This window comes from Ricinus communis, chromosome 8, assembly GCF_019578655.1.
Source record: "Ricinus communis isolate WT05 ecotype wild-type chromosome 8, ASM1957865v1, whole genome shotgun sequence".
NCBI classification, from domain to species: Eukaryota; Viridiplantae; Streptophyta; class Magnoliopsida; order Malpighiales; family Euphorbiaceae; genus Ricinus; species Ricinus communis.
Window position 1 is genome coordinate 379,385 of NC_063263.1, and position 18,901 is coordinate 398,285.

Sequence of the window (18,901 nt, forward strand, 5' to 3'; positions counted from 1 at the left end):
AACTTATTCTCGTAACAAGCACCCTTTTGCTTATCTCAAAATCCTTATTCCTTAACCTTATGAGCAGATTGCTTACTTCATATGTAATTGATAACACATTATGGTAGTCTCGAGCTTTTGACCAATATCCAATGATCAATATCTATTTCTTGATCAAACATCAACTATGAACAAAATTTAGGAATATATATAATAAGAACCTCATCATTATAAACTTGCTTTATAATTTCTCTTACATTTGTGTTTACATTCCATGGTGTTCATCTCTAACAGTTTGAATTATTTCTTGATAATACTCAACTACTTGTACCATTAGAGTCGAACAATGCCTTTTTTATAATTGTATGCCATCAATTATGATGTATAAATTAACACATGTCATCTGACAGCTCTTTATCTTTAGGGCACACTCTATCCATCTCCCACTTGCACTAAAGCACTATCAAAGCCAATCATCATGGTCTCCAATACCAAACTCTTTCTTATGATGATCATTTTTTTGCTAGGTCAAACAGCTTTGTTGGAGGATCAACTTTGTTATTCTTAATAGGCATTTGTTTTATCTTTATATTCTACAAATAAGTCATTTATTAGTAATGCTCCAATATAATATTTTGGATTACAAATGAGACCTTAGTTTTTTGAAAATAGCTCTATTGTCTGTCTAACTCTTTAGATTAATAATACTTAAGAACCATATTTTATTCCTAAAAAAATATTGAAGATCCAAATATCTCTCATATATTGCCTCAAATATAATGAGATATATTGAGCTCAAGTTATAAGTATGACCTTTTTAGAACTCTTTCCAAAAGTCATGCTTTCCTTCTAAAAATGAAATAAATCTATTTTATGAGTTTATTCTATGTAATTCACAATCAACATCTAGAATAATCAAAAAGTCTAGTACATAACATGGCATATATACATAATAAAATATTATGCTTTTGCATAAATTATTCTATTAATAATCTCTTTCTATTTATAACACATATATTTGAAAAGAGACATGTCATGAGACATTGCCAAGAATCTATCTTTGATTCTTGTATGTTAAACTCCTTTAACATATATGTCTATATTTTTGAAGTTTAGAACATGCATGCTGTCTAAAGCATCTATCTCCATAGATATCAATCCTAGAAAGTAAATTACATGTTCTAACTCTTTATAGATTTATAAGTCTTGGTAGACTTATAATAAAGAATTTGTCATTTTCCCTTTATATATATGTCCACAATATACAACATTAGGAAACATTATTATACTCCCACTAACCCCTCTTCATATAACTTGTTTATTCTACTTGGATTGATACTTATAATTACATTATTAATCAATTATGTGATTAAGTATGTAACTTATTAAGTTTTCTTTGGTCAACCTTTGGGCAAATATTTCCATATTAGTTTTCTCAAAAACTCACTTGCACCTTACTGGATCTTATCCATTTGGAAGGGTCCACCACAGTCTTCACTTAATTAAACAATATGGTATCCAATGGAATTTTATGGCTTGATACCAACTTTAAGAATTTATATCAAACATTAGTTCTTAATGTAGTAGTCTCATCAATAATAAGATATAATTACATATTCCATAATATATCTTCATTTCTTATAAATATGTTATATCTTACTACATACTAAAAATTGTGTATATGATTAGTTTAAGGTTGGGCATCTTATGCTAAGCACCTTGAAGCTTTATCCTATTTTAATGTTAGTTTGTTTATCTTGGTCTCTATCAAGATCTATCAAACTCCCATTGCTTCTTTCAGAAAAATCCTTTTTCTTGAAAGACAACATATCCAAACAAACACTTTTATTTCAAAAGCATGATAGTGTTGATATCCTAAAACCCTTTTAGATATCTTACAAACTTACATTTATTAGATCAAGCCTTTCAACTTTCTCTAATTGTGCATATTTCTCTTAAACATCATAAACTAGTCTATATCCTATATAGATTTTAATATGATCATATCATAAATAGAACATAGTATATATCCTATGAGAAGGCTTGCAACATTTTTTATTGATATAACTATGTCTCATAAAGTCAGATTTTATCATTTTATGAAACCTTATCAATTTGAGTAATTGCAAGTTACAGGCACTCTAGTGATGATCCAAGTATTCCATATCATGATCTAGTCTTGATACGATATTTTATCACAACTCTTCCTAAAAGCAAGTATACATTCTATACGCTTAGGAATTCAACATATGTGTCTTTCTAAAAAATAAATTGGTTATAATATGGATTTCATAAGATTTATAAGTGATATAACTTGTTTATATTACTTATTTGTCTTAATATCATTAGTATAATCCTTATGCCTATTTAGGATTGCTTTAGATTTCTTGCAATAAGAATTTATTTTCTTACTTTCATATAACCGTTTGTATGACATTTTAGAAACATAAATCAGTTAACTAAATAAGGCAACAATTTTCTAATATTATTAAATGAAATAATAGCAATAATTTTTCTAGAAAAAGAATTAATAACAATTATTAAATTCTTAATAAGAAAAATAAAACTAATAACTATACTAGATGGCAATAATTGCCTTCAAGCTAGTCAATTCCTTCTTTTTAAAATTAGAAGCATGTTCTTGCTTCTTATCCTTCAAAGCAGATATAAATCTTGCAATTCCTTCTCCACTGTCATTCTTTCCCACAATGGTGACACTTTTCTTTGTCCTTGTTGACACCTCTAATAGCGTTTAAGGCTCTCTTAGACTTTTAGGCTTTCTTTTCATCTTTCTTCTTAGACTTACTTTTAGCAGTCCTAAAAGGTCCTACCATTAGCACAACTCTTTTACTTCTTTGTGGTTCACTTTGTAGTCTTTAATATATTAATAAGTTTGGGTATCATAGTATCCAACTTATTCATATGAAAGTTCATAACAAACTGCAAATAACTAATAGGTAGAGAATGTAAAATTAATACTTAATTTATGGTCCATCACAAAACCAAAATGCTCTAGATGTTCAATAAATCCAAGCATCGTTAGTCAATATGCATTCACAGATGCACCTTCGACCATCTTGCATCAGAACTATTCTTTTGAGGTCTTATACCTTTCAGTCCTTGAGTGATCATCAAGCATTTCCTTCAAATATAAGATACTAAGCATCCATATTCTCATGTTGTCTTTGTAGTTCGGAAGTCATGCTTCCTAACATCACACAAACAACTTGGTCATCGTCTTTTTGACTCTTGTTGTACTCTTGGACCACCTACTCAAGTGCATTTACAGTAGTGAGATGCAATGCAGGTTTGTTTAGCACATAAAACTTCTTCTTTTGTTTTAAAACAATTCTAACATTATGATGCCAATGAAGAAAGTTCGGCCTAGTAAGCTTGTTGGTGTCAAGGACACTACGGAAAGATAGATTGCCACTCATCTTTTCTTACAACCTTCCAATATAAAAATAAACAAAAATAAGTTAATTTATACAAGTAACTAGTAAAGGTCTTTCAACCAGTTACTTATACTCCCACTATTTTTTAGTACAAAATAATAGCCCTCACTATCAATTCGGGATGCCATCCTAGTGGGCTATAATTCATATATTTTAATATGATCTTGAGTGACTCAATGAACCATATTAAACTATATTAGGTAGATAACTATTTTTCAATTGTATCTCTATACAACTTCTAGATCAATTAGGTGACAATGACATTTGTCTAAACATATTTTATGATATTCTAAACATCATATATATTTCACCTAATTCATGCCTCCCTCTTCATATACACATGAGTCACTCATTTGATTTATATAAGATAGTTAAGTAAGATCCATCAATTGAAATAGAGAACATGCCCAGGTAATAGGCAACCTTGAGTGACTCAAAAAATTAACATATGAACAAGACTTTCTTTCCTATTTTAATTATGGAAGGCAATTAATCATGTTGTTAACATGTGACTTAATATTGAACAATGGATTTGTTATTAAGCAGTGATTATTATCTCATGCTTTGGCATGAATATACAAATATCGAATATAAAGGTTTCATGCTTTGGCATGATCATGCATATATTGTACATCATATATATAATATAAGCTAAGTATGCTAAACTACTATAGATGATTATAGACTTTTTAAACTATTTATCTCGAGCCATTGAAGATAACTAGGTGGTCAAAACCTAAGTATTGCCTTCATGATCTCCAAGTCTTGAAGCAATATCTCCTTCATCTCCATTTGGTGCCATATCTTTATTCAGATTACAAAATAAAATTTTATCTAACTATTCTAAAACTATATAACAATTACATAAGATTTAGAGAAACCTTGAATTGCATTCAAGAGGAGTTAGATGAGAAAATAATTTTACAACCGAGAGAAAATTAGAGAAAGGCAAGGAACATAATCCCTATTTCAAAAACACCAAATAAATATTCAACCATTCAATACAATCACATTAGTCTTTATAGTCAATAACCATCCATCATATGCTAAATATGATCATTTATATAAAGCAAATAAAGAATCAAGATATCATAATTTAAGTTATTTGATCATTGCATGAAATTAGGAGTAAATAGGGTGTGGAGAATTAAAATAATTAAACCATATTCAAAAATAAAACTTCTCCTTATTTTAGGATTTAATTTTTGGCCAAAGCAAAAATTAAGATATAAAGTCAACCTTTGACCAAACAAACTTTACTAATCCTAGTCATACTAGAAAACCAAGATTTAATCTTAATTGAAGAAAGTTGTAAAGAATTAAAATTAATTAAAATAGCCTTTTAATTAATCTCCTAATCATATTAGGACAAGTAATTATAATCTTAAGATAACTAATATATGTCTTAAGACAAGGAGTCACATGCCAATTAGGATAATTTATCTAAAAATTCCTACAAACAAGGATACTCCTTATTTAACAAGATTTAAAGATCTAGCAAGGCTAATTAATCACATTAATTTCAGAATTATTGAGTTCATCAAGATTCATCAAGATCCATCATCAAGAAAATCAAATCCTTTATCAAACAATTCAAAAGAAATCAATTCACATAGCAATCATCAAGAAACAAGGCAACCATGCAAAGGACATGATCAAAATTTAAATTAACCTTCATAATTGCTTCAAGAACCCATCTTATGCATGATTTAGATATGATGTTCTTCCTTAAAAGGCTTACCATTAAATCAAGAATCACACATGTACCGAATCCCAACAAGTAACCTATACTACGCATATAACTCATCAAATCAACAACTTGATTTGTATATTATATGCCTATTTTGTGTTCATAAAAATCAAACCTTAAATTTACAGAAATCTAAAGGTTCATTATTCATCTTTTAAATCATATTTATTACTGTCCAAAATCAAATCAAATCAAAACCTAGACACACATGCACATGCCAAACCTTTAAGATGTGTAATATATGCATATTTTTTTCTTTGATCATCAAGAATCTAATTTTCAATTATTTTGAATGAATTTTTAATATTTTGAAGAAAAGTTATTATAAGATTTACCCATGCGTTTATTTCAACTAAATATGGCCATCCAAATTTGATTAGAGATTGGTGTTGTTAAAACTGTCTATGCACATGGCATAGATTCTCAATGCAAACCCTAATCAAACGAGATTCAAAAATTCTAAAAACTTTCATATCATAAGTTCTATCCCTTAGAGTTTGTATGCAATAAGAATCAACCAAAAACTAGAAGTATAGCTATGGCAACCAACAAAATCTCTAAAACAGCCCAAAAATTTTAGATTTGCATGCTTATGATCAATTAACAATTATGCAACCATTATGACTGAATTAATTAGTAGAGGCTCTGATACCACTATTTGGAATTGATATTAAAACATAAGAAAAGACGCAACAGAAGCAACTTAAAATTTTTAAATTCAGGATCTCATTGATTAAGATAGTCATAATATACAAATCAAGCAAAAGATGGAAAAGGCTAACGAAAGGGAGTATGTCACCAATTCAAGTAGTGCTTTTTGCTTTGTTGATTCTTGATTTTTCAAGAATGATTGATGCAATTTAAAGCTACTCAAGTGATCAGCCTCTTTTGGTGATCCACATAAGCTTCTAAGCAAAGATCTCACTAAACCACTTTTTTAGAAGATTAAGAAGAGATATTGGAGATTAAATGCTAATTTCAAGAAAGAAAGATGAATTAATTAATCTTACTGATTGATTCATCTAGAGTATACTTCTCAAGAAAATATTATTTCTCTTTTAGAAATGCAACTATCTTTCAACCTTAACCCTTGCCGCTCCATATGCATCTCTTTCTATATATATGGCCTTTAATCAAAGTTCTTAAAGGTTTAGAATTTCTGAGAGATTACTTTAAGTTGGACATTTTTTATCCTATATGGACTTTAATTAATATAAAAACTAATTCATAGATAATAAGCCATCATAGGCCCATTAGCTCTTAATTTATTAACCTTTAATTAGGCCCAAAATATATGAGCTTAAGCCCAATGCTTAAAGCCTTATTTTAATCCTCATTTAAAGCCTATTTGTATATGACCCAAAAGGTTCCTAACATGTTGGCAATGAATATGGATTATGAATTAAACTTCTTTAATTCATTGTTAATTATCTAATGTAACTTAATATATATTCATAGATTAAGATTGGCATCTAGCAATGCATCATTACCATCCAAATGTGTAGAAATGATTAAAGTGCTTTAATCAACTTTTGCAGTGAACAATCTTATAATGTAATTCAATCATTTCATTGTATTTTTATCCCAATTGATTCATAAAGCATGGATACAAGTTTTAACTCTACAGTTAACCAATCATATCTGTTCTTGATAATTGCATATAACATTTTGAATAAGATCTATGAAACATTTTTCATAATCTTTATTAATACAACCTTGGCTAAGAATTTCCATGTTAAAGTATATCAAGAATCACCAGGATAAGGTCTCATGATATATTACCTTGGGCAATGAATTCTTTATTGATAACTTATTATCTTCATATGACTCTTATTATACCGAATGACTATCCCTTAAGCGCTCTATGGATAGAAGAATTTAACATAGTATCAAAGTATAGGAGTCCTCATATAAAATAATACATTGTTATCTCAAGTCTAAGGATCATGTCTTATATGATTATCATGAGAGTATTATCCATAGACACTTGGGGTAAATTCTATATGGACTACTCAGTGGGGTCATGTTCAAGGAACTTATTCTTGTAAAAACCACTCATATGCTTATCTTAGAAGTCCTATTCCTCAACCTTATAAGATTGATTGCTTACTTCATATGTAAGTGATAACATATTATGGTAGGCTTGAGCGTTTGATCAATATCTAATGATCCGTATCTAATTATTGATAAAACATCGACTATGAACTAAGTCTAGGAATGTATGTAATAAGAATCACATCATTATAAACTCGCTTTATAATTGTTCTTATATTTGTGTTTACATTTCATGGTGTTTATTTCAAACGGTTTAGATTATTCCTTGATAATATGCAATTACTCGTACCATTATAGTCGAATAGTGCCTCTAGTATAATTGTATGCCATCAATTATGATAGATTAACATAAATCATCTGACAACTCTTTATTTTTAGGGCATACTCTAATAGGACCTTCAGATCACCAGTCCCATTGAACTTGTTCATTTCTAGCCTTTAGAACTTGGCAAGCAGCTTATCTTCACCAGTTAGGATCAACTCATCAAAGTCATAGGTTAGGTCCAAACTCTTGATTTCTAGCATCCCTTACATCTTATCAAATCTTACACTCAGGCCATTCACAACCTTATTAGTAGCAAAGAGCAGTTTCTTTCTTAGCCTAGTCTAGCACAAATTCATCAAAATTTCAAAAATTTTGCAGCACTACCCTTCTAGCAGGGTCTTCAGCATTAGCAGCGACAACATTAGTAGCAGTTGAGGTAGCAATAGCAGCTTCAACAATGATAGCAACCAGATAAACTACAACAAGAGGATTAGCTATTTGAATAATTATCAATAAAATATTCTGGAAGATGTATTTTTATTTATTTGATATTTTAAAGTAAAAAATACTAAAGTAGACATCAAATTTCAAACTGGAGTCAATCGGGACTGCATATACACAGAGTCAATTGGCTCTATATAGAGCCAATTGGCACTGGGTTGGAAATTTTTGAAAAAATTTATAATTTGGCCCTTGAACTGTTAGAATTTCCAATTTAGTCCAAATTGATTTCAGAAAATGATTTTTGGTTCACTTATTCACAATCCTAATTAGGATTGACCATCTTTAACACCTCGAGACTTGAAAAAATAGTAGCTTTCATTATTGGATTTTTTTATAATTCTCTCGATATCTTGATTAGAAAAATAGGTGCTGACATATGGATTTTGCTTATTTTATATTGTCATAAAATTAGAGTTTAAGTATATTTTTTATATTCAATAGATTCTCAAACTATTTATATTAGTTTTAATATTCAGATCAAGAATTTATAACTTGGATAAATGGAACCAAAATGGTCAAACAGACTGAAACTAACTTAGAATTAGAAGTTGGTCAAAATCGGTTTTCCCTCAACTAGAACCGGAATTATTAGTTCCAAATCCAACTCATAAAAAAAAATTATTTTAATTAATTTTTTATTTTCTAAAAATTGGTTGGATCAAACTTGAACCGGAATCGATCGACTCTATTATCACAACGTTTACTTTTTATATATACTATGATAATTATTATTTTTATATTTGACATACAAGTTAATATTAATAGTGAATATATAACATATATGCTCTATCACTTATTTAATTTATGTTAGAAATTATAATAATATAAACAAAAATTAAATAATATAATTATTATATAAGATATAATAAATTTAGCCATAAGATATGAATATAATAATACTAATTCATAAATAAAATATATAATTTATATATATATCTAAATTTTTTTAATATGTGTGCTTAATTTTTGAAATATAGAATTTTTGTTTTGACACGTATACTTTTTTGACACATGAAATTCAAGCTTATATATAATCTTATAATTTTTTATATTAATTTATTGATTAATAAGTTAAAATCCTAGTTAAACACTGATTTTATCTTAAGAAATAGAATATTAATTATATTTTAATATTATATTAACTAATAAATAATTTTCTAATCAAATAATGATACTAATTCTATTTTAAGAATAGTATATTAATTATATTTTCATATTGTTTTAATTAATACATTAGTTTTCCAATTAGATAATAATTTTAATTCTAAAATATATATTTTAAATATTTATCCAATAATAAATTAATTTTTAATTATATAATAATTTTTTAATTTTAGAAAATAATAATATTAATTATATTGATAGTATTAAGTTACATAATATTAAAATTAATTAATAAATATTTCTAAAAATAATTTTTATACTATTATATTAATAAAATTTTAAATTTTTAAAAAAATTAAAAAATACATTTAAATATAGTTGTTATTTTCTAAAATATCATAAATTAATATTAAATGTTAAAAAATTTAGCAAATTATATTTATTAACTTAATTTTGTAATCAAAATACTAATAACGATCGTGTAATTTATAAGTATATGATTAATTTTTATTAAGTTCCGTACAAAATGTGAGTATTGAATTAGTTTATATATTATACCAAACACTAAGGAATAAATAGTATAAAATTAAATTAAATTTATAAATAAATCATATAAATATTAATATTGACAAAATGGAACGGGAAAATAGTAATTACTCTTAACTTGACCTTTCTCCCGATTTCCCACGGAAAAACAAAGAAATTTGCATAAAAATTTGAAAGGCAACGAACAGCAAGAGGAGTGTTCTTTTAGTTAATAGGAAAACTTGGTGGATGGCGTCGTCGAAAGGCGGAGGAGCGGCGAGAATAGGGGAAATGGAGAAGATGAGTGTAGAGCAACTAAAAGCGTTAAAAGAGCAAACAGATCTTGAAGTCAATTTATTACAAGACAGCCTCAACAACATTCGTACCGCCACTACTCGCCTCGAAATTGCATCCACTGCCCTCCACGATCTCTCCCTCCGTCCTCAAGGTTTCTCAATTAAACTCTCTGTTTTATTTTTGGGATTTTTCATTTATTTATTTATTTTTTTTTTTCTCGAATGTTTTGTAATTGTAGGGAAGAAAATGTTAGTGCCTCTCACTGCGTCGCTATATGTCCCTGGAACTCTCGATGAAGCTGATAAAGTACTCGTTGATATAGGCACTGGTTACTTTGTTGAGGTATGTGTGTGTTTTTATTATTATGATTAATATGAACTTTTCCCGCAATTTAATTACTTCTACTTTCTGTGTTTATGGTAGAAAACAATGTCTGAAGGAAAGGATTATTGTGAGCGCAAGATTAACTTGCTGAAATCTAATTTCGATCAGCTCATTGAGGTATGTATATTTCAAATGAAATATTGCTGTTTATGTCTACATCATATGTAGAGGAAGTAGAACCTGTAAATTACTAGGTGCAATGAAGATGGTAAAGGTTAAGTAGCAGTCTCTGATGAGACCTTTATTTTTCCTCCTGATAAACCCCAGAATTCATTTTGTGCTGCAACTAAAAAAATTGTTTTGTGAGCTTAAGTTTTTTGTCCAGTCTGTTAAATTAAGGACCTGGTTTGCAATTCTTTCCTAACCAACATTTTCCTTTTAAATTCATGAATCCATTATCTGTTACGGATCTATCAACTGAAGTGAAAAAAGATAAAAAGAAATTAACTTCAATCTTAATCAAATCCAAATCCTTTTGTTTCATATCTGTTTATCTAGACACAGATATGTGTTAAAGGCTTCCTTTAGTCTTTTTGTTTTCTTCAGCTTTTAATTTATATGTTCTGTTTTTGTTTTTTATTCTTTTTCCAATTGGAATTTGTTAGATCCCTTAGCTCCTGTCTAATTATGGTAATGCATTGCATGTGATTTTCTTGTCATTTAATTTGTGCAAGCAAATGTTGTACAACCAGCAGGAAAAGTGACAATTTTTAAAATGGCCAATTAAAAAAATATGAATTAATGTAACATTATTTTAGATCTCATTGGGTAACATTCAAGTTATTGCCACTTAGAATGGAAAATGTATAAAGTTCTACTTGTTCATTGGGTTGCCTACTTGTGAACTTTTCCGTATAGGCTAGTTAATATAAGCCTGGCAGCACTATTGTTAGTGATGACAATGTTTTGAATTTGTTGTGAATGTTTTGGCTTTCTTGTATGTCATTTACAGTTGAATTTTTGAAACTGCTTGTTGATACAAATCTGTACTAGGTATAAGATACGAGTGGGAAGTAAAAAACTCTTGGAAAGACAAAAAATATGTCAAATTTTAGTGTATGTACAAAAGAAGACATTGTGCATAATTAGATTATCCTTAGAATACTATACTGCTAATTCTTTGTGGAGCATGCAACAGAAGGGTTCCATGTAATGTTGACTTTTGAATCCTTTGATGATATTCTTTATTCTTCCTCCTCCTTTTTCTTCTGCCCTTTCATCCTTTATCACAAAGAATGAGCTATTTCTCGAAATTAACTCAGCAGTTTGGGATCAAGCAATTGCAGATATTGATATTTTTTGAACCTGATGTTTTGCTTGATTTACACCTACAAGAATAATATTCTATGTTTAGGGTTCAATTTAAGTTAGGATATCTTGTGGCTTTTTTTTTGGTAAGTTACTAAAAATTCGCTGACATTAGGTAAAATTGACAGTTATTTTCTTCTTTCAGAGATGAACTAAACGGTTTGTTTTGTTCCGTTATTAAAATAGTCATTATATTAAGGTTTAAGCAAGATTACTTTAGTCAAATGTAATTTACTTAATCAACAACTGAAAATGCAAGTTCATTCTCAAAAATACTCTTAAAACATGAAAGATGGTTTTCCCTTTCTTATCCTTTTTACTCTATCACGTCCATGGCTCTGTCAAAACTTGCATGGAAAATAACATAATGGATGTAGTTTTTCTGTGTTTACCTTTCTTTTCTTCCTTCTCATGAGCCACAAATAGTAAAATCTGAAATGATAAACAATGTTTGAACAAAATAAGAAAAAACAGTGGCACAAGCCTTCATCCCCTTTGTTTAAAGAAACCGTTTGCTTTTTACCTCAACCTCAGTTATACTATGGAAGAGTGAAAAGCATACAATATTACCTCCAAAAAGAGTGCGAGAAATATGGTACCTCAATAAGCCAATATTAATAGAAGGTTGTGCTTGGGTAGAAATTAGTTTTAATTGAATGACCGTGGATGTGAAACAAAGGGGAATTTTTGGAACGAAATGGAAGTAGGCAGTGAGAGAAAGTGGGAACATGGAGAGAATGGTGAAAATTTGAGAAATTCAACTGTGTTTTGTTGATTTGTCTATCTGATATGGACTTAAAATGTTACAAGGTTTAATGGGACCTACAATGGAAAATAAACCCTTCCATAGTCTTGGTGTTTCTGTTTCAACTTTCACGTCTTTTTAGAGTTTTATAGGGGGTTTAGCTAACGCTAGTGTTTTGAAAACAGGATTGGCTTAATCGGGCCCTTACTACCTCTTTGCTTCCCCTTCAACTATACAAGCATGAGCCCTTCAAATCAAAATGTTGCCATTTACGAGGGGTTTCTTTTTTTTCCATTGTGGTGTCGACTTATCCTTGTAAGTGTTTTGAGTCCATATTAGCTAACATATCAGTAGGGCACACATTAATTGTACCTTGTGTACAACTGAAACAAGAGAAATAGCTTATAGCCTAATTGTGAAAGTTGAAAGATAAGATATAATTAATAGTACTTGCAGAATTCATGATTCATATGATTATAGCCCTATAAATAAGTACCAAACTTATTATTCAAATTATTAACAATTTTTACGCCAACCAAGTGATACAGATTAAAAATAATGGAACTTAAGAATTATTTATATTAACTATTATTATGAAATTCGTAATTTTCTTATATTTTTCAATTTGGGAAGGTTAGGATTAGTATAATTTTTAGAAATTTTATTGTCATCAGGAGTGAGATTCTAGGCGTATCTGATGAAACATGAATTCAGAACTGTTTTTGAATGCAAAACTATGCCAACTTTCTTCAGATCTTGACGTAGATAACTGAGGTAAAAAAAAAAATATTCGTTTTCGTTTCTCTTTTCTACTCTACCTTACATGACCTGTGATTCGCATCCCTGCATTCCATCTTCTCTGTCATTTTCTTTGTTATTATTATTACTTATATATATATGTACATTAATTCCTTAAAGTTTTACCGAAATACATGAACTCTGCTGATATGAGGTTCTGTTATAAAGTGCTACATTGGTTGTCCAGTCAATGTATAGCAGTTGCTTTGATGCTCTATGTGTTCAGAGAGTGTGCTATTTTGTCTTCGTTTATGGTTGGATGCACTTCGTCCCAAGGTATATTACCCAGCTATGCATGAATTAGTTGGGTCCTTTCGTTCCCTTCTAGAAAAAGGTCATTTAGATGAAACAAAAGTACCATCATAAATTATTATCTTGCTTAATGATGCATTTATTTTATTGTTTTTGGCAACTTTAAGTAGAAGTTTTATTAATTTGGACCTTGTAGCTGGTTTTACATCTGTTTTTAAATCTTTTTTTCCTACTCAGCAGTTTCTCAATCATGTTATTCTAATTTGAAAATGCAGCTTGCTTCCAAGAAGAAGATGGTAGCGGATGAAGTTGGGGCAGTTTTACAGGCTAAGTTGAAGCAGTTGGCCCCTGCAACATAGATATTCTGTGGATCTTGTAATATTTTATTAGATCATTGAATGTGGAACACTGTTAAAGTTACTGCTTAGAGAAAAAGTGTCTTTTACAGGTGATCTTAACTTTGCCAGCCAAAAGTTTTATTTTTGCATAGGGAGTGGGAAGGATGTTTTTGCGATTGGAAACCAAGTCATCTAGTGATTCAAGCAATTAAATCCAAAGTCTAAACTGAGAGTTTAATGTTGATGACATCCAGTCTACTGTAATGAATTTTTTAAGCTTGCCATTTTGTTTATTTCCTCTGCTTGCAGTTTCTGAAATTTTAACATTTTATTTGTTAGTCGCTCTCATGAGATTTACACCTTTTGAATATAGATCTAATGTCATTGTTTTCTGCTACATGTATTAAAATTTTCCGCATTTATTCTAGTTCAACTTTCCGGTTAGAATCTGATGGGGAGTCTTGTGCATCTTCTCCTGCAAAATCTTTTTGGGTCTTTCGAGGGCTTCAGAACTTAGATATGCAAGCCTTTAGAACTTAGATATACAAGTCTTTAGTTACAAAGGAAGTCCGACCTTTGTATATAAATGGAATGGATAGCAGTTGCAGGAGTAAAATTTCACTACTAATTTTGTCAAATTCACTAGTAAAAATGTCATCATGTGACTCATGTCTCCTGTCAAAAGATCCTCTAAAATCTAATCAGATTGTTTCTATTATTGTTGGTGTTGTTACGGGGGGGAGAAGATGGGTGGTAACATTTCCTCATCACATGGTAGCAGTCATGCTGCTGATTTTGGTGGCAACTTCCACAAGTGACAACAGAAACCAGAGGGATAGGTTTCCAGGTGTGGACGGGAGCCTGATTAAGGACATTTTATAATACTGCCTTCGTGGCTATACCCAATCCCTGAGACAATTATTGTTTTTGGAAACTGTGTACGTAGGGTATGGGAAACCTTTAAAGCTAACATGACATGCTTTTTGTTTTTGTACATTTTATGCTTTTGTTGGTGATTAGACTTGATGACTACCGACTAGATAGGCTGGCCTTTGTCGTCAAAGAAATGCTGATCCTGTCAAAAAATGCTCTTAACAGCTAAATCATCTTCCACTCTTGGGATAGCCAGGTAGGTAACATTTTACTGCTCGATTATTGATTCATGTTCTTGACAAGCTTGCTTGTGTTACTCTCCTACAAATACAGTTGGGCTCAGGATTCAGGATCGGAAGTTTGTAGCTGTGGCAGTTCATCTTGGTTGAAAGAGAGACTTTAAGATGATGGAAAGATCAACGGTGATGAAAACCTTTCCTGGTAGTTTGTCTAATAAACAGCCAACTTTTGACATGGGAGAGCCTTCCCCTCCATTCATTTCCTTTCAGCAGAAAACAATCGCAACCATCAGAGATGCATCATTTTCTTCTTATCTCAAACCAGAGCAACTCGACAATCAAGCTGACGATCCCGAAATAAGCATTTTTGATGCGCAGAAATACTTTAATGAAAGCAGCGGCAGTGACCACCGAGTGGGCAAGAGAGTTTCTCCTGTCAACGTTATTAATATTGAATCTATTCCTAGATTCTCCTCTGTTTCATCTTCGGTGGATGGGCATGGCCGAAACTACAGGGCTCGATCATTCCACGCAACACCAACAGCTTCGTCGGAAGCTAGCTGGAATAGCCAAACTGGCTTGCTGTCAAATCCTCCTGGTGCCATTGCGGTTTCCATGCGAAATCCTCCTCCTAGTGATGAAAAGAAAAAAGGGTCTAAAGCAAAATGGCTTCTCGGGCGAAAATGTCCTTGTGCTGGAAAGAAATCTATTCAAGTTGAGGAAAAACTATCAGAACCTATAACCCCTTCCCGTCTAGTTGATCACAAGTCTAAAGACACTGATCGAAATCTCCAAAGGAAGATTCCAGACTCTTCAGAGAAAAGTTCTGCCGCAACAGATTGGCTCCAAAGACATGAAGTGATTCCTAATTCTCACAGAATCACAGCAGATAACAACCGTTTTCCTCTAGCTCTAAGCCAACACCACCACCGTGTGCTGGCCACCTCAGCCCGACCATTCAGTAGTGATGGTACTACTAGCGGGTTCTCTTTCCCCATACTGAATCAAACATCATTACCTCCTATCAAACTGGTATTAAATGGATTGCAATCATCCACCAACTACAACCCTCAACTCGAGGACCCTCCTCGAGATTCCCTGGAAGTTTTTCTACCGTCTGATGACCCCATTCCGACCAATAATAAAACTACGATGGATCTTCACCAACGTCAGAGCTTCACATTTCCAGCGAGTCCCAAGTCAAGAATGATAGTAACAGATGATGACATAGCAAGTGATGCGAGTTCAGACTTGTTTGAGATAGAAAGCTTCTCTACACAAACAACATCATATCAAATGCACAACAACAATCATGGTCGACGAGACTCTCTAGATGATGCTTCCGTATTTAATGGAAAACGCTTAGGGGGAAATTTGTATTGCAGGCAAAGTTTAGATGAGTCAATGACACCATCTATAGCACCGACAGAATGTTATGCACCAAGTGAAGCCAGCATAGATTGGAGTGTAACTACAGCTGAAGGTTTCGACAGAGCAAGTGTCACCAACTTCTCAATGACAGCATCAGAAGTTGATCATCAGGAGATGATAAGCATGCGCCACCATGAGTCAGAGAGGACTATTGGCGGTGGTGGTGGCAGTGGGGGGAAGAGGAGAGGAGGGAACAGAGGGTTGTTGAGCTGTCGATGTGAGAAGGCGGTTAATGTAGGGCCACATCCTGTGAAATGTGTGGGTGGAGAGGGACAAAGAGGAGAAAGTTCCACAACGAGGCATGTGAGTAGTAGGCCACCCATTGCGAATAAGCCACCGCTTGCAAGGTCTCACTCTGCTCGCTTGTCTCTGCCTTTCGCATCATGAGAAGTAGCTTGTAGTGGTATTTGCTTTGCCGCCACATTGGTGTTCCCTAGATTGATTCTTTTCTTTTTACCTAATTTCTTTCTTCTTTTTCTCTTATTGTGTTAAGAGACTTCTCAGTTTGTTCAAAAAAGTTTCAGTCACGACCATTTGCAATTATAAGTTAACTTTTTCTTTTTTGGACATATGGTTAGTACACACTAGCAGAGGAAGACTATATGAACACCGTTCACATACAGAATCGGCCACAAAGTGCTATATAAAGATTTATTGTGGATTTTAAACCTATTTAACGCTTTTAAAAGAATTCTTTGAAGGTGGCAGAATTTAAACACATAATCTCTGATCATGATGACTCCTCTTCAGCCATTAGGCTCAGAGCTCATTGCTCAAGTTTCATGAAAGCGTGTAAATTAAGAAATTGGAGTAATTGAACTATAGGGATTATTATTCGTTAACGTTTCTGTTTATTATTTAGTGCGGCTAAATTTAATCTAAAGCAAGATTCTACGTCAATGTCTTGCATTGCACGCCTATAAGAAAATTTGAACTATATATGTGAACGGGTAGGGTACTCTTCCGTTAATGCTATTCCAATCCGAACCCGTTTAAATTATATTTATCTAATTCCCTCTTAAATCTATTTAAGAAGATGTCCTTGTTATCCGAACCATTCCAAATTCTAATAGGGATATCTGCATACTACCGGAACTCGATTAAAATCCATTTAAATTAAATAACTATTAAATAAATTATATGGATATTTAAATGGGTAGCGAGTATCATACCCGTTAAAATCCGTTTATATGAATATTCGGGAGGGGCCAGGAATATTTGTAGGTCTGGGGTACTCCCCTTGCTCCTCGAGTTCTTGTTAGGCGAATAACGACACGGGGGCCTTGCCTCCAGGAGACCATCCTCATATGCTGCATAGTAGAGAGGCCAGCAGGGGTCATCTCACCAACAAGTTTCAACTCATCTAACAGAGCTCTGTCTATTTTTGTTTATTTTTTGGTTTAATATATGCTAAATAACTATAGCATGATAGCTTAATTAAAAATGGACACATATACTTTAGATTAAAATTGAACCCAACATGAAGACTATAGTCCATTAGGCTAATTAATATTAATTGGGTTTAAATTTTAAAATCAAAATAGACTTAGTGGCTTTCACTATGTTTTAGTTTGGATTCTCTCGTATTAGAATTAGGTTCATACAATTGGGCCTTATCATAATAACTAGTCCATTTAGGATTAAAGGCTTGGTAAAATATAATTTATAATTGGGCTAGACTAGGAAGGACTTGTACATTACTAACTAGCAAGCTATATTAATGACCTTAATGTGGACTGGGCCTGATAAAAATGGGTTAGACTTAGGTGAAATATATGTGTTATTTGGTATACTTGTACATGAATTGTTGTGTTTATAGGGAATAACTTATTAAACAATAAAATTAAAGACTAAGATATACAAATAAGGAAGTTGGTTTCTGGATCCATCTCTAGATTTGTGGCGTAAGCTTCCTTATAGAATATGAGAAAAGTCACTCATTAGTAAAAGTGTCCTGGTGAATCACCCAGGTGGCGACTCCCATCTCCGGTGCTAGTCTTAGAGATTAGTTAGCGTGTTCTCGATTAGGTCGAAAAGCCTTCCAGTGTTGTAGTCGTTAAAAACACTTGGGTGTGCGCCCGAAATTGCACCTACACCGTCACATGCCTGAAAGTCTTGTGATACTCATAGTACTGACCATTATAAGGTGTGGAATATTTTTAGGCAACTAGGGTTTAAGTTTCCCACTCCATTTTAGGTAACAGAACACCATGGATAATAGTGCCCCTAGCTCGGTGAAGGTTCTTTGTGGGCTATCTGGTTCAGTTTCCAATTCTGGCTCAGGTCAAGTATATTCTCAAATGGATCCATGACCTCCTCTTTATTGAAGTTAGGGGTGATCATGGACACTTGGTTCGGTGGTGGTATGTTGTTGTAGTTTGGTAGGGGGTATATTTTAGTACTAGGCTGGTATGGGTCGGTTAGTTTTTCGACATCAATAAGGTCTTAAATTCATGTTCTAGTCAGATGCAATTGTCTATATGGTGGACGAGTGCTTGGTAGAATTTGTAGTAGGTGTTAGGTTTGTAGCCATGTACATTTGCGTTTGGAAGGTTTTTGAGGGTGGTTGGTTGGAGCATGCCATTTTACACTAACCTCT

The 18,901-nt window shown here is 31.9% G+C and overlaps 2 protein-coding genes across 4 annotated transcripts; both read left to right on the forward strand.

Moving 5' to 3' along the window:
- Window positions 1-9,754: 9,754 nt before the first annotated feature.
- LOC8276657 (probable prefoldin subunit 5) lies at window positions 9,755-14,052 on the forward strand. Of its 3 annotated transcripts, none has more exons than XM_002520871.4 (5): window positions 9,755-10,085; window positions 10,173-10,276; window positions 10,358-10,435; window positions 12,557-12,686; window positions 13,697-14,052. In XM_002520871.4, exons 1-5 carry the CDS (start codon window positions 9,887-9,889, stop codon window positions 13,726-13,728), a joined length of 543 nt encoding a protein of 180 aa, XP_002520917.1. In that variant the 5' UTR covers window positions 9,755-9,886; the 3' UTR covers window positions 13,729-14,052. The 3 variants fall into 3 exon arrangements, with proteins under 3 accessions (XP_002520917.1, XP_015575806.1, XP_015575807.1); XM_015720320.3 differs by lacking the exon at window positions 13,697-14,052 and adding an exon at window positions 13,046-13,062; XM_015720321.3 differs by lacking the exon at window positions 12,557-12,686 and having other exon boundaries at window positions 9,760-10,085.
- A 135-nt stretch (window positions 14,053-14,187) lies between these two features.
- LOC8276652 (protein PHYTOCHROME KINASE SUBSTRATE 4) lies at window positions 14,188-16,869 on the forward strand. Its single transcript, XM_002520870.4, has one exon. The coding sequence runs from the start codon at window positions 15,037-15,039 to the stop codon at window positions 16,687-16,689; it is 1,653 nt and encodes a 550-aa protein (XP_002520916.3). The 5' UTR covers window positions 14,188-15,036; the 3' UTR covers window positions 16,690-16,869.
- The last annotated feature ends 2,032 nt before the right edge of the window (window positions 16,870-18,901 follow it).